The following is a 27,722-nucleotide window of genomic DNA, read 5'->3' on the forward strand; positions in this document are numbered from 1 at the left end:
CAGTCAGGACCCCCTTCTTCAGGATTCGCTGAACTATTTTTTTCCATCTGCCTGGATACAAGCCCTCATCCAAGAGAATCCTGGTTAGCCAAAGTCACAGTTAAACTAGGAGATTTAACTGGAGGAATAAAGTTCAGCATTTTTGACAAGATGGGAGCAAAGAAAGCAGAGCCTTCCCAGTTCTCCAGCATAGCTATCTTGTAGATAAATTGATAAATGCAAGAAATATGTAATACGATCACCTGCATGTGTGCACCACCACCATAAGTTTGTTTCTCTGTGAACTGTGACGAATGGTTAGCTGAATCTGGCCCAATGGAGACTGTCCCAACGTTGTTCCACTACAAAAATCAGGATAATGCAAACTGTCAATGCTGAGTTTCCACAATGATAAAACAATAATTCTTCCTTTTGTGATTTTGGGAATACATTATATCCCAATGACAGAAATATGAAATAAATATTTCAATAAGGATCCTAAAATACTGTTCTAACCCACCTGTACACATAATCCTAATGAGATTCTGTATGCACAATTTACAATTCATTCTGATTTTCCAGACACAATTAAAATATAGCATTACTGAATATTAAGTAATTGTTGATTTGCGAAGACATGTTTTGGAAGTAACAATACAAAACAAGAGCTGCTTATTGTGCAGAAAATGTGGGGGAGAAATACTGGCAATATATAAATTGTGGGGACTGGTGCTTTCTAAACTTGCAAATAAATATCTGAGTCAAGGTGGAGACCTCGTGAAAATGTCAATTCAATGTACAGATGTTGTAAACAAAATGCAAATATTATGCTTAGAATCATTAGGAAGAGAACTGAAAGTAAAATGCCAAGGTAAGAATTTATGAATAGACACAATATAAAAAAAGAACTTGGGACTGTACTTTTCAAGTTGCCTCAGACGTTGTCGCAGCTCCTGAGTGGCGATGGGGAGAGAGATGTCTGAAGCGATACTTGGAGTAGGTTCTTTGACTGAAAGGTGGCTGGGAGAACCACTTAAATTGGAAGCCAGAAGACTGGAGGAACTTCTGCTGAGATCTGTTGGCCACTGTGGGTTAGGATTAGACGGTAGGTCTGTTTCTGTCCCGTCAGCCCTTTTATTGGTATCTGTGACTGTAGAACTTGGGGCTTTGCTCACGTCAGCTGCTGGAGAGGGGGGAACCTGAGGCTTGAAAGTACCCTTCCTCCCATCTTTGGAAACAGAAGGCCTCTTCACTTTGGCCGAATATTGGTAATCTGGAGATCTCTCTTGGTTTTCAAGAGAAAGGATCTAATAGCCACAAAATAAACAAGAAGACCACTTTCATTCCTTCTTACAGTTCAGAAAAAAAGTTGCCTACACTGTTGAATGGAGCTTCAAAGGTTGCAGAACCCAGCATTGGGGAGGAAGCAGAGGTACATGAACAGATTACAAGAGAACCAAAGCAGACCTAGAGGAGTTATCTTTGAGGCTATTTTTCCTCTCTTTCCAATTGCTCTATAGAAACATCCCTGGAAAATCTCATATAGTATGTGATTTATCAGAGAGTTCTGCATAACTAGAATGTTTGCTGTTCATCACCATCATGATGGAGAAAACAAAAGTCCACCTGAATTAAGCTTAATTGATAAGAAATAGTTTATAGGTAGTCCTCAACTTATTACAAGTGCTTATTGTCTATTCAAATTATGACGGACCCTAAAAGGTGAGTCCCAATTCTGAAGTTCCAATGGCTACTCCCCCGATCACATGTCCACATTTTGGACAATTGGCAATCGGCCTGCATTTACAGTCATTTGCAGCACAGTCATGTGACCACAATTTATATTTTTGCTGAAAAGTTTTTTTCTGGCTTTCATCAACATCCCATAGCAAACAATGGGTTTGCTTAACACCTACCATAAAAAGCTAATAAAATCTGGCTGATCACATGATCAGCTGCTTTTAAACTTTCAGGAGTTATGACTGCAATGGGCAGGCTCCATTATGATCCTAAATCAAAGACTGTCTGTACTCTTGCTACAGTTTACAGAAGGAAAGTTTCAATGGAAAAGCTACACATCTCACTTGGTGGAATTTTCCATTTTGTAGCTGTGGAGAATTTAAAATACACACCAATCCAGCCTCTTCCATTTGTTAAGCACTGACAACTTAATAAGAGTTATGATTTTTGCTACCAAGCTTTTTTCAGAATCTTTTACAATCTCCCCTGGATTTAGTCCCTGAAAAAATATGTTTTGATTGGTTTATAGGTGCTTCATACATTATAGATCAGTGGTTCTCAACCTGTGGGTCGGGACCCCATTTGGGGTCGAACGACCATTTCACGGGGGTCGCCAAACAAGGCTGTCCGCCATTTTTTTCCCCTTTTCTTTGGCTACGCCCATGGCACCCGGTGATGTATAAGTGGTTGGGGGTCACCACAACATGGAGAACTGTATTATAGGGTCGCGGCGTTAGAAAGGTTGAGAACCACTGTTATAGATGCTACCAGCAATGTGTAAAAAGCTGGCGTTGCATAGAATACCTAGTAAATCTGTAGAATGCATGACATTTTTAGCCAAAGTATGAAATGTCTGTTATTTTAATGTGCTGTATATTTTCCCTTGGCATTGTATATAATACCTTGGCATTATGCAGCATAGTAAGAGAGTCATGAAAAGCGTTAAGGCTAACCCTACCCCTAATCCTATCCCTATCCCTAACCTTTTATTGAAGACCTATACAGAAATGAAAAAAGATGCAAAATAAAGTACTGAACTTTCTTACTAAAGAGAGAGAGTGTCAACGCTGCTAATATTGAACATTCTTGCTTTGACAATATATGCAGAACTGTCTGGTATTTTTAGAGTTAAATCAGGTGACAGGGAAAGGGGAGGAGAATATAAGGAAAGCCCAGGAAAAAGAAAGGAAGTGAATCTTTGCCCTCCAAGTTAATTGGAAGATGTGAATCATGACCCCAAAATAGGGGAGGGGAAATGCCTGGAATGTTATGTGCAAAGGATGGGAAATTCAGATCTTAGCATCCACCATGCCGTGCTGACACTCTGTAATATTAATAAAGGCTTTTTAGCTTAAAAAAATGTCAGAGAGAGCATGTAGAAATCCTGTGGTATCTAAAATGAAGTTAACTGAGTCTGCTTGTTGCAAGAGCGTAATGTCATGGGAACAGCATGATGGGTGGTCTTATTTGTTATCATACACACATAATACACATATAGTGTGTAGCAAATTGGCATTTCCAGATGTTTGAGATACAATTCCCTAGAATCCCTGATCCACTGAACTATATCTTTTAAAGATCTTGGAGCACTGTGGAACTACCGGAGGACTGGAAAAGAGCTGATGTAGTTCCCATCTTCAAAAAAGGGGAAAAAATAGATCCAGGAAACTACAGACATATCAGCCTGACCTCAATCTCTGGGGAGATTCTGGAAAAGATAATCAAGCAACAAATCAGTGAGCATCTAGAGGCAAACAAAGTCATAACCAAGAGCCAATATGGGTTTGACAGGCAAATCTTATTCTATTCTTTGACAAAATTAGTGGACCAGAGGAATGCTGTGAACATAATTTATTTGGACTTCAGTAAGGCCTTTGATAAAGTAGACTACAACCTACTACTTGATAAGATAGAAAAAGGTGGGTTAGACAGCATCACTACCAGATGGATTCGTAACAGACTGACCAACTGCACTCAACATGTAGTCCTCAATGGAACTGCATTTACATGGAGGGAAGTATGCGGTGGGGTACCCTAAGGCTCTGTTCTGGGCCCAGTACTCTTCAACATCTTCATCAATGATTTGGATGAAGGGATAGATGGGGAACTCATCAAATTTGCAGATGACACCAAGCTGCAGCAATAGCCAACACTCCAGAAGATAGGCTTAAGATACAGAAGGATCTTGACAGGCTTCAACACTGGGCAGTATCTAACAACATGAAATTCAATGGTGAAAAAAGTAAGGTTCTACATTTAGGCAAGAAAAACCAGATGTACAGGTATAGTTTAAGAGGTACATTGCTCAATAGTAGTAACTGTGACAAGGATCTCGAAGTCCTAGTGAACAATCACTTAAATTTGAGCCAGCAGTGTGCTACAGCTGTCAAAAAAGCCAACACAGTGCTAGTCTGCTTTAACAGAGGGATAGAATCAAGATAATGTGAAATGTTAATACCACTTTATTATACCTTCATAAGATCACACTTGGAATTCTGGATCCAGTTTTGGTTACTACGATGTAAAAAAGATGTTGAAATTCTAGAAAGAGCATAGAGAAGAGCAACAAAAATGATCAGGGGACTGGAGGCTAAAACATATAAGGAACGGTTGCTGGAACTGGTATCTCTAGTTTAATGAAGAGAAGGACTGGGGTGTCATGACAGTAGTTTTCTAATATCTCAGGGATTATCACAAAAAAAGGGAGTCAAGCTATTCTCCAAAGCATCTGAGGATAGGACAAGAAGCAGCAGATGGAAACTAATCGAGGAGAGAAGCAACCTAGAACTAAGAAGAAAAAAATTGTTCCTGAAGAATTAATCAGTGGAACAATTTGCCTCCAGAAATAGTGAATGCTTCAACAGTGGAAGTTTTTAAGAAGAAATTGAACAACCATTTGTCTGAAATGGTATAGAGTTTCCTCTCTGAGCAGGGGGTTGGACTCGATGATCTCCAAGGTCCCTTCCAACTCTGTCATTCTATTCTGTTCTGTTCTTATCCCTATCCCTATCCCATTCTTGTGTATACTGGCTAGTATTTATAGAAGAGTAATCCAAAATAACTTGGGAGACAACCAGGTTGCCCTTTCCTGGTGGATATGTTATATATGAAAAGAGTCCTGGTGGTAAGAGATTAAACTGTAATATTGCAGGCAAACTCTACCCACAGCCAGGAGTTTCATCCTGACAGGACTCAGCCTTCCATCCTTCCGAGGTCAGCAAAATGAGTACCCAGATTGTCGGGGGCAATATACAAATAATGCTTACATTGTAAATCACCCAAAGAGTGCTATAAAGTGCCATGGAGCAGTATATAAGCCTAAATGCTATTGCTACTGCTATTACTATTAATTCATCAGAAAATATCCTTATTTATTATCTGTTGTAAAGATATGCAACCATGATGCACTGTGTGTCGTTTTAAACTCTTAATTTTGCCATTTTAAAGGGAGCCATATTTTGACATAAGGAGCATTATAGTTGTTTTTACTCATTCTAACTGTGAACTTTCCTATAGATTAAGCAGATATAAGAAAAGGAATTGTTTCACATTAAAATTAGATCGCTGGGCATTTCTTCTTAACGTGATGGGAGACAACTCTCCAAAGCTTTAGGCAGAAATCTTAATTGCTTTTGCTTTTGGGCAGCAAAACTGAAACATGGTGCTGACTGAACTCTTGCATGCAAAACATTATGCTCCATCATTAAAATGCAGACAATATTACTCTATGGGATATATTGACACTTTCACCATGGTCTGCAGTTTTGGTCTCAAGAACTTTCAACGTGTCAATTAAGTAAGTAAGTTTACAACTTCTTATTCCCAAGCAATCACACCTTTTAAAACCTTTTGCCAACTTTCTTTTTTCAAATATAATTTGCATATTACTACCATTACCGCAATTCTCAATGCTTAATTTTAAATATATTTTAGGAAACTAGTATACCCTGAGTGCAATCTTCATGTATACAGTGCTGTTTGGACCAGAATTGTTAAGATGAAATCTCTGATGCATAGTTAGATCTTCACTTGCAAGGAGTTGGTTAAGAGGAAGCTTAAAATTTCCCAAGGAGCACTGGTGTTGTTCATCCTTGACCTATAGAAGAAGGAAAAAGAATTATTACATTTAAATGAAAACCTGTATTTAAAAAAGTTAATAATTTTTTGATTGTTAATTTTATTCAGTTAACCTGATCCTTGACCCATTAATAAACTTAATCAGCTTAGAATGAACCCATGCAAAAAGGTATTAGGCACATTGGCTTTTTCTAATAAAGAAAAAGAATACAGTATTAGAAATAATTTAATAACAACGCATGTATCAATAATTAAGCAGGACATCTTTGTTTCCTATAATCTGAATTTCAGTGTATTGCACTCAAATCCAGCACTAGAGAAAACCAAATTTGATATGACATTTATGCTGTTTAGTATAAAATAAATTTTACACTATATTACATATATATATTACCAAAAGAATTTAAAAAATTTATAATCACATACTTCAAATTTGTTAAGCAAATGATTCCATATAGGCAGAACCACAACTATTTCCAAGAATAGATCCCTTATCTATTCAGCAAAACATTTACAAATTTCGAGAGTAAAACATTTCTTGCTGCAATACTTCCAATACTGTAGCCTAGTGGTCTTCAAACTCAGCGTGCCTGGCTGAGGAATTCTGGGAGTTGAAGTCCACAAGTCATAAAAGGGCTAAGTTTGAAAACCCCTGCTGTAGCCATTCTGGCATTCCACCCTCAACAGATATCTCAGATCAAGCAAATAGCTAGACCTACCTCAACTTCTAGTTCTTGTCGTCGAGGATTATGAACAAAAAAAGTGAAATGCTCTTCCCAAACAGGTTCATTGGTCTTATAGCGGATCTATTCAAAGGCAGGATTCTTTATTAAAATATATGGCAAAAAAACCAAAGCTTACTTACACAGACACAGAGACATTCTTCTCCCTTTGCTCCAAGGACTGCATGTCCTTGGGTAATATACTAAGGTCACTGGACAACAGTGGAAATCACAGAGGTAGGTATTCAACATAGACACGCATATAAATATATACAAACATCAAAGTGATCTGCATTGGAAGTCTGTACCTCACACTCTCCAATGGGCTTTGTCCCTCAATGCAAATTACAGATATCAGGAAATTTCATCCAGATTAGATTTCTGGAATGGGCAACAGAGTATTTTTAACCTTTTATTTCACCAGTACTCCCAATCCAGATCAGAAATATGATTTGTAGGGGTGTGTGTGTGTGTGAGTGTGTGTGTGTGAGTGTGTGTGTGTGTGTGAGAGAGAGAGAGAGATGTGAAGGATATTGTTCTCTTAAAGCAGCTTACAATACAGTACTTCTTATCCGAATGTCCCTTTGAGAAAAACCATGCTACCCACTCCAATTCTAATTCAGATCCAAGTGCCTGCAAATTGCTTGGGGGTGAGAATGGGGGGGGGGTTCCATTAGTTTTGAAAGAAAATGTTACTCTTACAAATGGATTGATGTGATCCTGTATATACAAAACCCGGAAAAAAAATAGGATGGTGTGAACTGTATTGCTTTACAGAAAAGGAGAAAAGGGGTTAACACTTACTTTGCTTTCTTGTGCATTATGTCCAACTGTCATTAAGACAAGAGGATTTGGGTTACTGTTCATTTTCTTCCCTGACTGAAAATGCAGAAAACAACAATTCTATTACTCTTATCTTCTCTCTACCCACATTCTGTGTCACAAACATATATGATATAGGAATCACATAACTTACCTTGAAAGATTTGTACATAGAAATCACTGAAGCTTCCAACCTCTTTACAAGTATTGTGTTTTTGAATGAATTGGTTTAAGGTGCTCCACCTTTCATCCTTAAATAAGCATTTCATCCCCCCTCCCAAATTAATAAAGCAACATTAGAAAAAATGAATGAATGTTGCGGTCAGCAAGCAAGCTTAGAAAGCTAATCTTACATACATGGAATGATTGAACGGAATGTCAGAATCATAAAACATTTGGAGGGTAACAAAAGAGATGTTATGCTATGGTTTCTATTATAGGTTTACCTAGTTTTCTTACTAGAACTACAAAAGTAATGTTATAGAACTCAAGATTATGAATGTCTGTTAATAGGCTCCCTACTAATTTCTCAGATAAACATTTTTTGTTAAGGAGTTACAGAAGTTAATCTGAAGCATCTATCAATGCTGTTAATACATTAACTAAATTATTAATAATTGATTTAAAGTGGAACTCCAAAAAAGCAACATGATTAAGAGAATTAAAACAATGTTAAGACAAACATTGCAGGTTAAAGATATGGGTATTCTCATCTCAACACATGTTATTTTGAATTTTTAAAGGGTAACACATATTTAGTTTAATTTCCTGTCAATCTGCTTGTAATTATTTCTCACCGAGAAGATCTTTAAATCGACAGAAAATTCATTCAGATTTTCTCCCAAATTAGTTACATTTATTGAAAATTATCATCAAGAGCAAAATATGAGCCATTGGGATCTTCACCAATATCATCCTCTCTTATATTACATATTTTTAAATATGTATGCAGGAGTGTCTCAATCATGCCTTTGGTAAAATGTATTGTTTATTGAATGTTTGGTCTGTTCAGATAATGAGTTGTTTAGATACTTATTTCTTCTTATTTTTTTCTTAACTTTATCAGTTTCTGGTTTTCCAAATGCTTAACTAAAACTCAGACAATTTATTCATTGCTGAATGGCAAAACTGATGGATAGGCAAAATGTCTCTCAGAATATAATGCACTACCTCTTTAATATAAGCAGAATTTGTTTCTAACAGTAACCGAAGTAAGATTTAAGTCTTACTTATTGCCTCAGGAAACAGGGAACCACATTCATTTTTTATATATGCTACCAATTAAGGTAAGGAGAAACAGATATATACTGTCTATATATCTGCTTACAGCTAGCCTTTCAGTTCAATCAGCAATACTAAGTTGTGCATCTGCACAATTTATAAACTAATTATTCTGTGCTGTCAGCATCTTCAAAAAAGTACTGCTCCTACTTTCCACATTAGTGGCAGGACTAAATTTAGTTTTGTACTGGCAATTCGTCTTATTAATTCCATGTTTGTATCTACAGTGGTGATCCTGAAACAAGAGAGATGGAATTAATAAGCCTACAAAGGGTTTGTGTTTCATGATGACTTAGTGGCCCTTATTTTAGTTTTGTTATGAAGATTTTCATTGCCAATATGCACTTACATTCCAAGTTCAGCAAATGTATTAAAAAGGGATCAAGGAACTTAGACATTCTCTGGATTAAAAAAAAGCATCAACAGGTTTAATAAAAGCATGCTTTTGAAAATGTATTGGACATTTAGTACTATTTTAGAAGAATTAATTTGTTTAATAGTAATAATATAGATGGCTCTCTAATGCCAACTTTGTAAAAAAATAACTCCTTATTAAAATTAAAGATGGTTTCTATAATTTATGTAATGCAACCACTGATGGGATCTGCCTTCTGCTCACAGACAAATTAATGTTATTTTGTCCTGAACTAACTTTGTGACACTAAGCCCATGTCTCCTAGAATTCAAAATACTTAAGGATATTTTCTAATTTTGTTAAGACTGCCTTTATAATTTTTGTACATAACTCAAAGTGACAAATGTATCTAATCCTTTTTCCTTCTCCTATTTTCCCCATAATAACAACACTGTGAGATGAGTTGAGCTGAGAGTGAGTGATTGGTCCATAGTCACGCAATCAGCTTTCATGCCTAAAACAGGACTAGAATTGAAGTCTCGTGGTGATTGGCCCAAAGTCACCCAGATGGCTTTCATGCCCAACTCACAGACTCTTGTTTTGAGCTTGGTACTACCTTCACCATTAGACTGAACTGGCAGCCCAGAATCTTCATTTAATTGTGTGATTTTAAATGGAAAATTGTGTCACTTTTACCTTTAAGACTTTCTGAACAGCAGACTTCTTCAAGGCTTCTGGATTATAATCTAATGGATTATGCTTTTAAACCAGAAGAAAATGAACATACGGAGGGTTAATATGACATGCAACAAAGTAGTTCCAATTGGTTAATTAAGGACAGGACAACAATGGCAGACCAAACAAACGTTCTCAGAAGAAAGAGAAAAATGCTTGAACATTTTGTTATTTCTAAAAACTAACTTGATACACCCTTTTTTTCTTATTCCATTTTAAATTAGAATATTTCACTGACTTTTTCCAGTCAGGCTAAGATTCTCTTATTTGCTGTACCTTTTTTTTTTTTTTTTACAATCCTCCAACGCATTTGATTTGATGATATGGATACAAAAAGTAGACTAGATCTAACCAGCTGATAATTTTCATTAACAATTTCTAATTTTATTTCAGAAAAACTGTAAAGCAGGCAAACTATAGTGAATTAAAACTACAGCACTACCAAACTGATTTCAGAAATTAGGAATTCTTAAAAAGAGAGAGAGAGAAGGAGAGGGACTCTAAGGTTTCATTTTGTCCCAAAATTTCTGAGATAGAACATACAGTTAAATCCCACTTTAAAAAATGGAATGGAAACTAAATTGCTAGGCAAAGCATTCTAGCTAACTGAAAACAGGAAAAGGAGGTGGAATTCTCTGTCCTCCGGAATAACTGTTTAAAGTTTGTCTGCAGTGAGTCTTGTTTTCAATGAGAATTTTTTAAATAAAAACTTGTACATATGTCTCAATATTATACATCATGAGGCTGAAAAATTATACCAAAAATTGACAGAAAGTTTATGTCTGATGAACTGAAGAGTTGTTGACCACTAAGCTTTTTAACTAAGGATGAATTTACTTCTAGATTGTTTCACTCCGTTTAATCACCTAAGTTCTCTCTATCTTTTTAAAATTTAGATTAGAAATCTAAATCAAAATTTCTGCTTGTCTTCTTGGCAGGAAGCATACTTCCAAATAAAGTTCCTATCCAAATATTTACCTCAAGAAATCTTGTGTAGGCTGTTGAGAACATTATTGCTATAAAGATGAACTAAAGACTGGACTTTTGCTTTGGGGTACGCCAGTTTCCTTTTTCTCTAATTAAACAAATCTAAAAAAATATAAGGTCAGATGGGCAGGAAAAAAAGATAGTATCATAAATTTATGAATACTTATTTTTAAAAAGGTACTGTATACAGGTACTCTACTGTGTGAATATGTCTGTCTCTGTGTGTGTGTGTGTGTGTGTGTGTGTGTGTGTGTGTGTGTATATATACACAAGGTTAAAACAACTTAGCTTTCGCTGGTCCAGTGTCCTTAAGCCCCACTCTGAGGACGCTGGAAGAGGACCAGTGAAAGCTAAGTTGTTTTAACCTTGTATATAACTGTTTTTATTGTTTTAAATGTTGTTTTAACAATAAATAACTGGAGTATACTCTTCCCGGAGATCGAAGATTGCATCATTGAACATATATGTATATGTGTGTAGTATAATACTGTATATTGTATATGGTTCTCAACTTATAATCACTTCCTTAGCAACCAAAATTTTGACGGAGCTACTGATGGTGAAGAGGACTTATGATCCAGATTCAAAGTTCCATTGATTAGCCCTTCTACAGTTTCATGACACTCAACAATAGAGTTGCATTTATTGCTGTTTGCAATGTCCTGCAGTCATTTGGTTGCATTTTTACGCCGATTTTTTTTTTTGCAAAACTGCACCCATAATTAATTGATTTGCTTAATAACTATAGTGTTTATTTAACAACCTTCACAAAAAAATTATATATGTAAAATTGGGTCAGTCACATGAATGATCCATTTTATGACTGTCACAAGTTACAACCATGGTAGGCAGGTTTCATTACGGTCATAACTCGAGGACTTCCTATATTCTTCTCTAAATTTGTCTTGTCTATGCTCTTTATAACCTCTGTTTGGCTGTCTACTTAAGTGTAATAACGATGCAGCATGATGTACTTTTAGAAAAAGTGCCCCTTCTCTATGCTTCTAAAAGCTTTGGCCTGGTAGTAGTTTTATGCTGAATGTATATTTGCCTGGACTGGAAAAAGTCTCCTCTTACTTTTTTCCCATGTAGTTTCTTAGCATTTAATTTTCATCGCCTAATGGTTCTTGCTACAGTACTTTCTTTGGAGAGATTCACACACATAACAGATGCATTCAAGACTGCCATGAAATTTTGCCTCACAAAATTCTCCTCAGTTTAGGATGAATACCATAACTGCTTTTGATGAAGAGGAGCCAACAGTATCTAAGTAAAAATAACAGATGACAGAGATGTTTGCAGCTTACATGCCACTGCCATGCAAATTCCATAATGCTTATTAAGGAATCTTTAAGCTATAAAAAGAGAAGGAACAGTTCCAGTTCCACAAAGAAAAAAAAAACAAGGTGAAGTTTAATTTGGGTCAAGTTGCTGTTAAAGAGCTTCTTTTTTTGATCAACTTTCACTTCTGTAACACATCGTTTCAATTGCCTTAATAGAGCTGGCAGTTTTAACAATGCACTGAAATCAGAGTTTAAGGACTGATAGCAAAATTATAGAGAATTTAATTCTGACAAGTTGTTTTGGTATTACATTGCAATCTTTCCAACTTGGATCCAAACACATAACCAGGCCTGTTATTAGTTTGATTTCAGAAACTTAAGGCAATCAAGATTCTCAAAGTAAACCCAATAATGAGATGCCACAAAATAGGAACATCAGTGGTTTGCAAGCTTGAAATGATTTTGCAATGTGAATTCCCCCCCCCCAATTTATTTTATTTTATTTTTGTAACTCTTTCAAATTTCTACTTGACTGTGGAGTTTACTAGCTGTCTTTGCACTAGGCAATATCTTTCAGCAAAATCTATTTCAGGGTGCTTGGATGGAAACGGTTATGTTATGGATCCATATTTTAATGACAAAAGGCTGCACAAGGTATATTTTTTCTGTAATACATATCATTCCAATTTTCATTATGCAGCTTGAACCAAATTAAAGACCTTCTGGGACTTTACATATGCCGCACTCAATACTTGCACTTACTTTCCAAAACAATTACAAAATATGTTGATTTTTACAGTTCATGACCATTTCATTTCTTCAAGTAGATAATTGAGCATGCTAGTCTCTGAAAAAATTAGCAAATTTAGCTGACAAGCTAAATTAACCACTGAAAATGTAGCCAAAACAATACAAACTTCTAAAATCATGCACTTAAAAAAAACAAAGTACTGCATGCTCCTCCATTCCAACATTAGGGCAAAGTGGGTATATAAACACCAAAGTTAAAAAAAGGGTTATTTTGTAAAACGAACATGTAAACCTGAAGAACTCACAAATAGTTCTCTATAGACTGAGGTAGTATTTTCACAAAAGACTAGTCCCGATGCTCTCCTCTCTTTTAAGTATCCACACCCAAATTTTCCTTCGTAGATACTCTTTAGGAAAATGCAAACGGAAGGAGAAAGCAGAAAGTCATGGGATTCTAGTAGCCTGAGGGCTCAATTAGCTTTACCATTAGCACAGATACGGAAAACTGAAGTACTGAAAATTATATGATGAAAGAATAAGCCAATAGCGCTTTTTTCCATTATTGATCTAGCTTTATCAACATTTCCAGACAATTTTTTTTCTCCTGCAATTGGGTGCATTTTAGCTATAGATACCACTTCTACAACAAAATCACACCTTTCAATAACAGCTTTTTAGTGTACTCATGCACCACATTTTATACCAGACATTAATAAGGTTGCTACCATTGTAAATGAAAAAAAAAAACCCACAAGATTTTCTGAATATATAGAAGCTGTGCTCTAACCTTAATTGGTAACCGTTCTGCACAAAGGGAAAAAGCTTTATTTCTTTTAAGGAAATGTTAATATTATACTATCAGATGATTATGATGCAATGAGACCCATTATTACACATTGTTTCTAATTTTTTTTAAAAATAAAATAAAATAAAAAGTATTCTATTCAAGAGTTCCAGGACATAAAATGAAATATAACACAAACACAATAACAAATCCAAGATTTCGCCTCATGTACTGCAGAAATGCTCTGGTGCCCCCAGATCACAGTCTTGACAAAGATATACTATTGGCATAGTAATGATTGCAACACATCCTTCCAAAGGACTTTCATAACTGGGAGATTAATCCCAGGCAATCAAGAGTTGCCACTTCATTGTTTAGCATTGATTCATGACTCTGACAATCTTTTTTTTTGGCTTAGAGGCCACAAGAGATCTAAGACAAGGATATAATTCTTAGAAGACTGGGTTTAATTTATTCCAGTCTTGAATAAGATCCTTCAATAAATAAAAAATGGAAGAGGAATCCCATTTTAGGAGTATTACTTCAAATACTTTTTATATTTTTTTTAGTAACTTATCTAATTTGGAAAGATTTGTCTAAATTCTGTACAGTTAGTCCTCGTCTTATTACCACAACTGAGCCCACAATTTCCATTACTAAGCAAGATAGTTGTTAAGAGAGTTTTGTCTCACTCACTGCAGTTGTTAAGTTAGTAATACAGCAGTTCAGTGAATCTGGCTTCCTCTTTGTCTTTATTTGTCAGAAGATCTCAAAAAGTGATCACATGACTCCTGGATCCTGCAACTATCATAAATAAATGCTAGTTATCCAAATCTTGATCACATTACCACACAATGCTGCAACGGTTCTTCAGTGCCAATGTAACTTTGAACAGTTACTAAACGAATCATTGTAAGTCGTGGACTACCTGTATATGATTATTCACTATTATATTTTTTTTAATCAAAGAAAAGAATAGAAAAGTTGTACCAGAACATGTTTTTAAAAATGTTGCCAATCAACTTCCCATATATGCACCATTATCATTATTACCAACTTTATCTAATGTTCAGGAGGAATTCTGTTTTTGAAATGGCAAAATCATAAATCAGAAAACTTCATAATGACCATTGATACTTGTCCAATATTTTATCTTCAAATCACATTAGTAAACTTCATTAGGAGTTTCCTTCCTAAAGGCTAGATGAAGAAAACAAATGTATGCTTTACTACAAATATTAAAGGTGTTAAAAGACATACCATGGTTTACAGTTTAAATCTATGGAATTTTCCATGAAGCACTCCAATTATACATATTTGGGTTCTCTCTGAAAAATCTGTACAATCAGAGCAATGTGTGTGGGCAAATTTTGTTTTTACAAAGTGAAAGGTGTTTCCACAGCTATTCTGGGAACTGCTATTTGGGGACAGTAAACAGATCTTTTAATTATAAGCTTGCAAGCATATGTGGGAAACTATTCACACCAACCCTGCTCAAACATTTATATATTTGAAAAATAGCCTAGAATAGAAAAAAAGAGTCACTTTCACTAACAATTCACATCAGAAGCTGGTTTTAGGTTATCTCTACTGATTTCCTACAACAAAAGCACAAAATGTCCTTGCTCAGATCACCCTACTATATTGTTTGGATTTATTTTATTTTTTTACCTTAAATGAGATTCCATTCATAGAAGGAAAAGCACCATTTGAATGCAAGTATGCACAGATATATCCTATAGCATCATAGTTTTAGATTAAAAGCGTCTTCCTTCATTTGAAGATGGAATTGACCAACTATCTATTTTTCCTTTCACAAGTGTCCACAAAATTGTTTTATAAGATTACCTATTAATAAATGCTTTTAATTTATTGTAAATTAAAATGGCATTGATCTATAAATGTGATTAGATTACTGATTCTGCAAAATAAATTCAGCCGCAAGGTATATTTATCATAGAAAATTACCAATGTTATGGAATGCATGAGGAAAAGTAATTAAAACATAAAGTGATTAGTGAGGCAAAGTGGCACAGTAGTAAGCAATGTGTGACCAAAGAAAATTAAGAATCACTCAAGAGAAGCTTCATTATCATCCAAAACTTACTGGCAGATTTCTTGCTGAATCCAAATAAAGAATAAGCAATGCTGAAGAAAGCCCATCATTGGCTTGATCTTTATCAGCTCTTATGCTTTTTAGCACCTAAAACCATAAAAGTATTAAAAACTTTAGTTTTGTGCTTCATCTTTAACTAAAAAGAAAGCAACTTAAAAAGTGCAAATGAGAAAATAAACTGCAATCACACATAATAATTTAAAACTGTATTACTATATCTTATATATCAAAGAACAAGAGAGCCAACAGTTATCCTAAAATAAAATGCTTTAGCTTTTTCCAAACATAACCAAACTAGGTTTGAATAAAAATTCCTTATCTGAAAAGAAATTCTGCAACACGGGAATGTTTTCACTGCATTATTCTTGCTGTTAATGCTATTTCTAAAATTCTACATAATTTTTTTCTGTATTAACTGTTCGGCATATGACAAATGATATGAAAAGCAATATTTCCTTTTTTATATATAATAATTTTATTATAAAAACAATTACCAAAGTAAAAACTAATAGAAGAATAAAAAGAAAGAATAGAGGATATAAAAGAGAAAAAAAGGAAAAGAATAGAAAAGAAAAATAATATAAGACAATAATATAAGAAATATAAAGAAGTAATTCCCATCTTCATTACAAGTATATGCAATTTTAGTAACATACCACCTTCTCCTAAAATACAACAAATGACATCTACTTCCCATATCCCATTTTTTAATCTAGAAACAAATCTATAAAACACTATTATTTTACTAGTGTTGGTAGCAAAACTCCACTAAGGGCTACTAGAAATAACAACTATTTTAGTCTTAATCAAACAAATCAACTTCATATTATTTTCTTTTACTTTTTATAATTTTAATCTTTAGTTTCTTCAAATACATATCATACAAATTTGATTTCATTTTTTCTGTCTTTTCTCACAAAATTCTTCAAAAGTAAAAATAAAATCTTATCTAGATCCTTAGTTCATTTGTAATTTTCTAAAATCAAAGTTTTAATCACTCTCTTGCTGTTTATTAAATTTTTTTTAGTTCTTAAACTCATCTGGTGCTATAAAACCTGTTGATCCGAAAATTTCTAATAGCTGAAATGCAGTTAACATACTATTTCCAAAACTGATTAGAAAAATATGCAAATTTACTATTCTTTCAAAGCTGTCAAATATGATTTGAGCAAGATGGTTGTTCTTTCATTTCCCAGGGCTCCAAATAGACCAAAGGCCACTATCTTGCAGTCTGCTCACGAGGAGCAGCTGACTAGAGCATCTATAGGCAACCTCAAGTCCTCTCCTTGTCCAGAGAGGAATTATTAAAGAGCTAGTCTACTTGCTGGCTCTTCGTTTGCCACAGTCATTGGCTCTGTTTTCTGCCAAGCAGTCTTAAGTCTGCCATTTCTTTCCCAAAGGTTGAAAAGCAACATCATGAAGCCCTTTCTCTCTTGCTAGGAGAATTTTGGATTTTTGTGCCTAAATTCTTCTAGAAATAGAGCATGTCTAAATGAATGTGGACGACCACACACATAAAGATATATTTTTAATGACAGTCTTTTCAAATGCAGAAAAAAGAGTATATAAATATACCTGGTCAAGACTTTCAACAGTAGGCTTCAATGTGAGCCATTCGAGTTTCAAGTGCAATTTTCCTTTGGAGACTTCGTCCAAAGTAAACCACTGTAAGAAAAGTCCATAAACTGTAGTAAGAACCAAAGCCATTTGCTGAAAAATTTATCAACATGACATACAAATTCCTGGGTTAAGTCAACTAAAGACATTTCGTATGAAAAGGCATTGTAGCTGACAGAATAAAAGCATTTTATCAAATAGGCAAATAGACATTTCACCCAGAAAACTATAGTAAAGTTGTTTCACAATAAGATATATGCAATGACTTTTCAGAATTAAGCATTTGAATATTTAGCTTAGGATAACTCAAAACACATTTAACAAGAACTTTTATAGCCATCTGCAGCATTCTTCAATCATATGATCACATTTTATGATTGTTTTTCCAAAAACTTGCACTTATTTCTGGTTTTTGGCAAAATCATGTCCATAGCAAACTACTGTTTGCTTAAGAACCACAGCATTTGTTCAATATCTATGGATTCATTTAACAACCACTTCAAAAAAGATAATAAAATCAAGGTGGTCACATGATTGACCCGTTATAATTGTCATGTCTCATGATCATGATGGGCAGGCTCCTTATGGGTGTAAGTCGAGGATTGCTTATATTTCACTCCTATGGCTGATGTCTTCAATTCTACTTGTTAACACAAAATGCTATAATCAAACTAAGGAAATCTATTCAAGGAAATCTGAAGCCTTTGCTGAAAATTGCAAAACAGATCCAATATTTGATTAAGCACTGCAGATTTATTGTATGAACCTTCCTTGTCACTGTCCTCCCCAGGCTGAATAGAGATTTACCTCATCTATGTGACGTTCCTTTTCAACTTCAATTAGGTCTATTGTCAGGCTAAAAAAACACAATGCAATGCATTAGAAGACCATTATCTGAACTACAGAACCTGAAGCTGGAATTTTGTACCAGCAAAATAGTGAATATGCTAGAAAAAACTGAAAAGGCAATTCTGAACCAAAAAAAAAAAGGATATGTGATTGAGGTATGAAACAAAGGTTATCTTGTTTTAAGAATTGTGAATAAGATGGTAGGATCTGCTGCAGAAAAGTTTAGGTCTTTGAAGCAGAAGAACAAGATGTCGGGAGGGAGGGAGAAGAGAAATAAGGATAAACCATTTTATGGTTGTCCATTCCTTATATAGTAAAGGCCAAACATACTTACATTCAAGATGAAAAAGAAATTGTGTGCAGTAATTATAGCTGTGAATTGCTACTTCTACTACAATCAATATTGCTTTGCTTTCTTTTCATATGGTAACTTTTTAAAAAATTTATACCAAAAGTATTAACAACTTTTCGAAGGCACAGAATTTTGCATACACCCAGGTAATAATAGAATATATTGGAAATATATTTGCTGCTAGCTTCTTTCTGACTCTTAGAGCTTACCTTTACTCCTTTCATTTATGGATTGATCTGGATAGTGGGATCCCAAGACAGAATTTCAAATTTAAAAAAAGACATGCATTCTTATCTATTACAATAGTTTGACACTTACCTTCCTAGAAAGTCATCCTTGTCTGGATCTTCATCAAAGAGTTCAATCTCCAAGTCTTGCCCTGGATGTTCATAAACTAAGGCCTGGAAATATAACAAACAAGATAGCCAATTTATTGTTTGACTTAGATTTCAGCGTTTTTAAATTAGACAAAAACATTAACAGATTACTGTCAAATATATGTTGTCTCTGATGTGATTAAAAATTTAGGAAGCCTCTTTCCTCTGTGAGCTTAGGGCAGCACACATGTGTTTTTATCACTTTTATCTTACAACATTTGTAAAGGTAGATTGAGTTAGTTATTCTAACTTAGCCCAAAATCATCCAATGAAGTCCATGACTAAGCAGGACCTTTAATCTGAGTTTCTCTTTTCTCAGTCTAATATTGCTTACTACAATATTCACTCCAAACCATCCATTTACTAGCATTTTCACAGTTTTTATGGTATAGATCCAATATAAAACTGCAACTTGCTAGTAAATCACAGATAAGTAAATCAGAGACATGGTGAGAAAGAATATATATAAACCACAAGGATCATTTTTGTACTAAACATGACTTGGTGTTTTATCTGAACTGCAATATCAATTTTTCTTCAACAGTTAAAAAAGCCATTGAAGATCAACGTATTTATAATAGAATTATATGTTATCAGTCTTGGAGGTGCTAAAAGACTTAAACACATTTTTCAAAACTAATACTGGGCAGTAGTTTCATACCTCATAAACTTCATTCCACTTTGGATTAAGATTTTCTTTGATAACTTTGCTTTGGAAAATTTGATTTCCCAATTGAATGATTCCATAAGGGTCAGACTTTCCCTTAACGAGTCCCTTTAAGTAAGTATCTTTTCCCTCAAGATCCTGAGCTTCAAGAAAATGTATTCTTAAAACACCCTGAGAAGAGGCAAGAAAAGTTGTCCATCATACAACATTAAACAGTAAGGTATCATCAGCATAACTGAATGGAATATGTCCTAATATCTTCCAATCTATCTCTAAAGATAGATTGGAAACTAAATTGATTCTTTAAATTCTTTATTATGGAGACTAGACACAGCAGAACTAAATTGATTTTTTAAAATTATTTTGAAGACTAGACATAGTAGTTATGAATTGTTGAAATTATGCAGGTAGTGAGTAATTAAAATAAATAAAGGCAGAGTTCCTCCTCATTATATCTTTGCACTTTTAATAAAGATGTACAGTAAGCAACAGTAGCAGGATCGTGTGTGTGTGTGTGTGCGTTTGTGTGCGTGTGAAAAGCATCGGGATGCAGCAGTGGAACTGAAGCTCTCCCCCACTCTTCTGTACTCATGTGTGACATCAACATATGCACTAAAGGAATGTGGTTACAATCACAACATTGCAATCTCCATTTTTACTTTTTTGATGCCCCTGTGCCCGCCTTTGCTTTGTGGACATTGCTAAGACTAGGATAAAGGAGAAAAAAAAGTCAGAGATAAGTTGGCATTAATTTTGTATTATTTTCATGTATGCCATAATTTTAATAATAGGAAATGAGTTTGGCAAAAAAAACAAACCAGTAATTTCTTGATGCATGAAAACTCAAACACTTTGCATGTTACAGGCGTTCAGAAATGAGTCACTTCTCCAGAGTTCCTTTCATGCTGCCATGGAAATATCTGGATGGAGGGGAACTACTGGGATTAGCATTTCTTAAACAAACTAGACAAATCCACCCAACTGGTTGCAACTCATAGTTTCCAGACAAATCCCAATGGTACAGAAAGAAAAAAGAATTTCTGCTGTTTTAAAATGGTCCAACAATAGCTTTAAAAGCCACATTCAAAGAATTGTTATCTAGCTGCTAGAAATGTTTTATTTTTTTAGTATCTAAAGTTTAGCCTTTTTATAACCATTATTGTCAGAGGCTGTTCTGCAAAACACTTTGATAAACAAACATTTTGTTATGTCACAATATTATGTTAAAAAAACCTTACCTTTGGTATGGGGAATCGCAGCTGAGCAATCTGCACTTCACTGACAAAAGGAACAGTGATTCGATTTGGAAGCACTAGATAATTAGATATTATATCTAGTATTATAGTGTCAGATAATCCGCTAAATGGAAAAAAAATCAATGAAGATATTTTAAGGTTAGCATTAATTACTCATGCTGCCATTATCAAAATAATTACATGCAAGCTGCAATTCTAATGCACAGCAGGGCAGGAAAATAAATATCCAAGTTGAAATTCTCTATTTCAGTTTAGTCTTCTGCTTAATCTGATTTCTGCCTGGGGGGGGCTGTTTGGGGGGGGTTGTCTGGGATGTCAAACCATCAATATATTCATTCTTCAATACATTTTTATCTTCCACTTCACAAACCAGCTATATAATTTACAAAATTTACAACTAGCCCACCTATGAAAACACTTTGTCTTCCATGACCACTATTATCTTTTACAGACTTCTGTGATTTAGTTTATATGGTATTCAGTGTGGCATAAAAGAGGCTATGGATTGTCTCTATTATTTAAGAAGGAAAATAACAGCAACAACCAGCCTACTAAATTGAATCATATGGATGAGAAACATTCCAACCTATCTTCCTTTCTTGCAGAATATTTTTAGGAGAGAAATAAATTTTTGCACAGCCCTATTTCCTTTAAGTAATGGTGCTGGTGCTGAAGATTTGCTTTTCAAATGATCCAAAAATGGAAGTAATCACGAAGCATGTATGAATCTCATCAATACCTTTGATCACCACAAGATGGAAACAGCAGTTTAGAATAAAACAAATGGCCTTATTATGTCTGTATAAACCTTACTCTTCCTTCCTGCATTATCTTTCATCATAATATGACTATGATGGCCTACTGATTAGCTCAAAAGGTTCCTTATTCTGCATTTCTGTTTTCTACAGTGCAAATCGATGAGGCACTGTTAGTTTAATATTCATATTATTTTGTTTCTAAAGGCCAAGCTGAAGCAAAACAGCAAATAAAATATGCTGTCAATTTGTCTGCTTTATTGTCTGCCTACCCGTAAATCACATCAACCTGCTCCCTTAGGACTTTCATCTTGTTTATAACAAATATTATGAAGTTAATTACGGCAAATGTTACAAAGTTAAATTAATTCAAAAATTAATCTGGGCTGCCATAACCCTAGCCTAAACAAAATTTATTTGTTTATTAAATTTCTATATTGCCCATCTCCCCTACAAGGTAATTCTGGACAGTTTACAAATTCTAAAAACAAGTGAAAAATAATTAAAAGATTGAAACAGACATTAAAATATTACTAAATATTGTGCTTAAAAACAAATATTACAAAGCTAATATACATATTTTTCCCCATCACCTTTTTTGGAGAGAGAGCATGGGGGAGAGAAATAAGAATTAATGAAGTTACTCCAGATGAAGAATTAGGAAATAATGAAGTCAATCCATTAATTCTAATTAGGGTATCTTTTTATAGAATTGCTATGAAACATGAACACTGAGTCATCTCTGTCCCTGCCCATAAATACTATCCACAATCTTCTGTTGTCCTGTATCAAGCCAAGAAGGAAAACAATAAAATAGGCTGGGGAAAGCACAAACCGTCCAGTATCTGTACATCTTAATACGCTGACTGAAAAGAAGTGGAATGCAGAGAGCAGGGTTGTCTATGTGTAGATGTACATCAGGTATAATAAAAAAGAGAGATTATTAACAACAGGGATGGGAACAGATGAAAGAAAACAGCTAATACTGGACTCTCATTTATATGAATCCAGCTCTGTTCTTGGAGCTCCCCTAGATTTGCAAGATAGATGTTTACAGCAAAATCCCAATTTAAGAAAAAAAATACTCTGACTGGTATCAGTACAGCTCAAAGAGCAGCAAGTATCATGGGATTTAAGTGGTTTATATGAAATGCAGCTAGTTTGTTTAATTGTAAAACATGCCTACAGTCTAGCCTTGGTTACTTTCAAACAGCTCCTAAATTAATGTATACCGACAAATTTTAAATGGTACTCACATCAAAGCAGCTGTCAACAATAAAGACTAATTAAACTTCACTGTGGTTGTATACACCCACCTGACTGCTCTGTCATAATCTCACCAAAAAAAAAGGTCAATTTTGATATTTTCCTTTGAAATAAAAAAATTCTGGAAGGATGAGGAAGAATAGCTCCTCATGGGTGAATTAAATTTAATATATAAATAAATAAATTTATATTCCCCTACAGCAGGAAAATCTTTACATTAGGGAACTAAGCTACCAACCGTGTAGCTGCAAGGGCTGTTAATGACATGATCTTCATAAAGCACAAGAGGGCTAAGTGTCAAATATACAACACTAGTGTCCCATGACCATAGCTTCTCCATTGTACAGATGGAAAGATGCAAGTTCCAACCACCATCCCCTCCACCCCAAGCAAATGTATTTTCTAAACAGAAGACACATGCCACTTCTAGCTGCCACAAAACACATGCCACTTCTCATCCGATTGAACCAGCTACCAGAAGCAGTGCAATTCTGTATTTAGTCAAAAATTGCTAAATGATCAACAGGTGCTTTGGACGCTACATCTCACTGATAATTCAAAAGAGGCCAGGAGCCAAGCAAGAAGTCACAGCAGACACTTTTTAGTGTGTGTGTGGGGGGGGGGGAATGAAAAGAGCTAGTATGTAATTATGAAGACAATTGTCTTCAAAAACAATAGAGATATTTATATCTCTATTAAGGGTGCATCAAATAATGTCAGCCATCATTTTTGGATTTCATCAGCTATGGTTGGCTGATTGCAGCTTTGCTGATTGATGGTTTCATTTCTTACTGAGTCTATCAGTGTGATGCCAAGGATTCTACAGAGAGTACATTTGGAAGGTTTCCACATTTTAGATTTCTGGCTATGTAAGGGTCCATGATTCAGCTCCCTATAGTAGCAATAGTGGTATCAGTGGACAAAACAGTCACATTTTAGTCGATATAGTAATGTTAGGCATCTGATGATTAAACAAAAGCTGCTGGGGCAATCCAGTTTTGGTGCTTCACTTCAGCAGTTAAGGCACTTTCCCACCCTGTAGTATGAGGCCCAAACCTTTCCTAATTTGCACTCCATTGAAGTCTATAACTGCTGGTGAACAATCAGTGGTGGTAGGTTCTTTTAGAGCATCAAAGAATTGAGGCCTTTGAACTATGATGCTGGAGAAGACTCCTGCGAGTCCCCTGGACTGCAAGGTGATCAAACCGGACAGTCCTAGAGGAGATCAACCCTGACTGCTCTTTAGAAGGCCAGATCCTGAAATTGAAACTCAAGTACTTTGGCCACCTAATGAGAAGGAAGGATTCACTGGAGAAGAGCCTAATGCTGGGAAAGATTGAGGGCAATAGAAGAAGAGGATGACAGAGAATGAGGTGGCAGATGGAGTCACTGAAGCAGTAGACGTGAGCTTAAATGGACTCCAGAAGATGGTAGAGGACAGGAAGGCCTAGAGGAAAGTTGTCCATGGGTCGGACACGACTTCGCAACTAACAACAAGTGCACTGTGGAAAGCACTTGCTGCTGAGAGAATTAAATCAGATGGTTCCCGTGGCACACTTGTGATGCCTCAACTGTGCAGTTCACATCAAAAGTCGACTGTCAGAAGATTTCCTAGTCTGCATAAGGGCATGTCAAGGACGTGTCCTATCTCACTACCATTCTGTATAAGTGGTCCTCAACTTACAACTACAATTGGGACCAGAATTTCCATTGCTAAGCAAGACTGTTTGTTAAAATAAGTCACACCAATTTTATGTCCTTTTTGGACATGGTTAAATGAACCACTGCAGCTGTTAAATGAAGCACATGGTCCTTAAGCAATTCTAGCTTCCTAATTGACTTTTGTTGTTGGAAAGTCTGGCAGGGAAGGTTGCAAATGATGATCACATGACCTCTGGATGCTGTAACCATCATAAATATATACCGGTAGCCAAGTCCCTGAATTTTGTTCATGTGACTCTTGGGATACTATGAGTCATAAATGTGAGGACTGGTCATGTCATTTTTTCAATGCCATTGTGACTTAAAACGGTCACTAAACGGGCAATTGTAAATTGAGGACTACCTGTATATGTCATCATGAGAAACATTTTCACAAATAAGTATGGAATTTGTCACTGACCTTATATATGCAGATGACTACAAAAACAATAAAAAATACAATCCTAAAAATATACCATCAGAATTAGCAATGAAATTGTTGCTATACTTTTATTTAGGAAGCTTAACTTCTGTTGTTTTTTTTAAATTTTCACTAGTGTACTATCAATGATCAGATAAAAGCAGAAGATGAAACTGAAATATTTAAACCTAATTAAATATCTGCAACATACGGCAAACACTAAAAGCAGCTGATTTTGTTAAGGTATGTGGAAATATACACATCAATTGTATAGAATGGCTTCACCGCTTAAACTCAAATATTTTCCACTTCAGGTCTGAAAATCGTTTGACAACAATGAAAGCTGGAATGACTTACTGTTTTTCTTTGAAAGCAAGACCCAACTAGGACTTGACAGCTAGAATGAAAATAGCTTTTCATGCATAAAAAAATGTTTTCTTCTTCATGTTACAGTATTAAAGATGACAGAAGATGTTGATTCACCCAGAAAAATGAACAGTATAGAAACCTAATTTTGTTACTGATAATTATATAAACCTTTCCCCAATAAACATTTTTCAACTAAAACATATTTCAGCCAAAACTAAAACTAAAACTATTTTCAACTAAAACTAAAATCCAACCTATCCATTAGACTTTAGCTTGTAAAATGACTGAGTGAATTAAGAATTCCATTCACAATCTTATACAGGTAGTCCTCAACTTACAACAATTTGTTGAGTAATTGTTCGAAGTTACAACAGCACTAAAAAAAGTGACTTAGACCATTTTTCACACTTATGACCGCTGCAGCATCCCCACAGTCATGTGATCAAAATTCAGACACTTGACAACTGACTCATATTTATAACATTTGCAATGTCCTGGTGTCATGTGAACCCCCTTTGCAACCTTCTAATAAGCAAAGCCAATGGGGAAACCAGAATCACTTAACAACCATATTACTAAAGTAACAATTGCCATGGTTCACTTAACAACTATGGCGAGGAAAGTCGTAAAATGGGGTAAAACTCATGTGAAATGTTGGGCTCTATTTTGGCTGCAAGCTGAGAACCACCTGTATATTGCACTATTTAACCATTTTATAAACTGCAGGCTTTCATTTTTGTTCCAAGTTAAAATCAGATACTATACTTTGTTTGACCATCATATGCCAAGTGTTAATATTAACCCTATTCCCAACTCAAACTCAACTTCTACCCTTCCAGTGATATCACAGGACAGTATTATATAGCCGTCAGAAGCTGTAATAGCAGATTGTGGCAAAAGCGTAAGGGAGACATAGCAACTTCCCCTACCCGACTTTCTGGAAACTGGCAGACAAGGTTGCAAACAATAACATATTAACATTGTAAGTGCAAGTCAGTTGTCCAGTGCCCAGATCACAAGACTGGTCATAACCACCATCTGTTCAGCACCATGGTAACTTTGAATAGTTGCTGAACGAATCATCATAAGCTGATGACTACCAGAATGTAGCATGGGTTCTTTTTCACAATAGAGCATAGATGGAAGACATGCCTGTAACCTTCTGCAAAATCTGACGAACACATATGCATATTAAGTTGTACAACAGAAATAAATTCATTCAGTTTCAGCTTACTTGAGTCCTGGAATATCCAGAAGATTGGTCAATCCTGTCCAGTTAATTTCCAAAAGCTGGAAATATATAAAAAATAATATTAAAATATTGCTCAGAGAAACCACAGCTTAAGACACAGGATATACTAATGGTCAGAAGAATTTCAGCTAAAATTCTAAAACTGAGAAAACTTTTTAACTTTTTATGTAGGTTAGAAACAATATTCTTAGACAAGAGCAATTGATGCAGCGACCTTTTAAAGAAGTGCTCTCCAGCTTTGCAGCTTCAAGAAGCCTGAAATTCAAGCTCCAGAATGTATTTAATTATTTATTTGTTAAATTTATCTACTGCCCGTCTTGCCAAGGGACTAATCTGGACAGCTTACAAGAGTAAAAACCAGAGAAATGAAAACAAGTGTGTAAACATTATAGTACCAAAGTAATGAAACAATTATTCATTCCTTAAATAATCGAATTGCAGGAATTATTAAACTTAACATTCACATATTTGGAGATTTGTCAAAGATTGGAAAACTTTAAAGTAACGTTTGTGTTTTTACCAGAACAAGACTGAATCACATGATCTCAATTTATGACTATCCAGCATATGATAATTTAAAAGCAATGAAATAAAATTTCTTTTAGGAAGGATTTTTTTTTTTAAAAAAATTCAATATATTCAATATTTGTTCCATAGAAGGTAGTTCTTGCTTACCAACATTTCCATAGGTTTTGCCCCATTTTACAAACTTTTTCCCACAATTGCTAAGCCAATCACTGCAGTTGTTAAGTGAATCATATTAAGCAAATCTGACTTTCCCCACTGACTTTGCTTGTTGGAAGTCAGCGGGGAAGGCTACAAATGGGAAACACATGACCCCAGGACAATGTAACTCTCATAAAGACATGTGCCCAGGTTTTGATTATGTGATCTTGGAAAACCAGTTATAAGTCACCAAAGCAGTACTAGATTGGGCCATGCTAAGAATTATGGAAACTGCATCCCATGCAATCCCTTCTCCAGGTTGGAGAAGATTGCTTTAGAACAGACATGTCAAACTCGCGATGTCACACAACATCAAACAATGTATCGGAGCTTTTTCCCCATTGCCGGCATTGGGGTGGGCGCAGTTTCCTCGTGACGCGTTCGGCCCACAGGCCGGCAGTTTGACACCCCTGCTTTCGAACAAAAAATTTATTCACCTGGCGATACAGCATTAATGCAGAAAATCATGCTTCAGAATTTACA

At 35.1% G+C, this 27,722-nt stretch overlaps 1 protein-coding gene across 3 annotated transcripts in view; it reads right to left on the reverse strand.

Annotated features, from left to right (window-relative positions):
- Positions 1 to 27,722, reverse strand: part of ESYT2 (extended synaptotagmin 2) — a 39,278-nt gene that overhangs the window by 5,191 nt on the left and 6,365 nt on the right. Inside the window, exons 2-14 of one of the 3 annotated variants that reach the window (XM_039348595.1) lie at positions 26,496 to 26,551; positions 20,732 to 20,852; positions 19,488 to 19,664; positions 18,768 to 18,850; positions 18,056 to 18,104; positions 17,207 to 17,296; positions 15,623 to 15,718; positions 9,673 to 9,735; positions 7,323 to 7,397; positions 6,516 to 6,602; positions 5,666 to 5,815; positions 901 to 1,286; positions 243 to 341 (exon numbers count right to left, since the gene is read on the reverse strand). In XM_039348595.1, coding sequence (XP_039204529.1) covers positions 243 to 341; positions 901 to 1,286; positions 5,666 to 5,815; positions 6,516 to 6,602; positions 7,323 to 7,397; positions 9,673 to 9,735; positions 15,623 to 15,718; positions 17,207 to 17,296; positions 18,056 to 18,104; positions 18,768 to 18,850; positions 19,488 to 19,664; positions 20,732 to 20,852; positions 26,496 to 26,551 — 1,532 coding nt within the window. Of the gene's footprint in view, positions 1 to 242; positions 342 to 900; positions 1,287 to 5,665; positions 5,816 to 6,515; positions 6,603 to 7,322; positions 7,398 to 9,672; positions 9,736 to 13,036; positions 13,139 to 15,622; positions 15,719 to 17,206; positions 17,297 to 18,055; positions 18,105 to 18,767; positions 18,851 to 19,487; positions 19,665 to 20,731; positions 20,853 to 26,495; positions 26,552 to 27,722 lie in introns of all 3 variants that reach the window. The other 2 variants (XM_039348593.1, XM_039348596.1) reach the window with 2 other exon arrangements.

The sequence above is a fragment of the Crotalus tigris genome, unplaced genomic scaffold (genome assembly GCF_016545835.1).
Source record: "Crotalus tigris isolate CLP2741 ecotype Arizona unplaced genomic scaffold, ASM1654583v1 scf7180000018163.671504, whole genome shotgun sequence".
Classification (NCBI taxonomy): domain Eukaryota; kingdom Metazoa; phylum Chordata; class Lepidosauria; order Squamata; family Viperidae; genus Crotalus; species Crotalus tigris.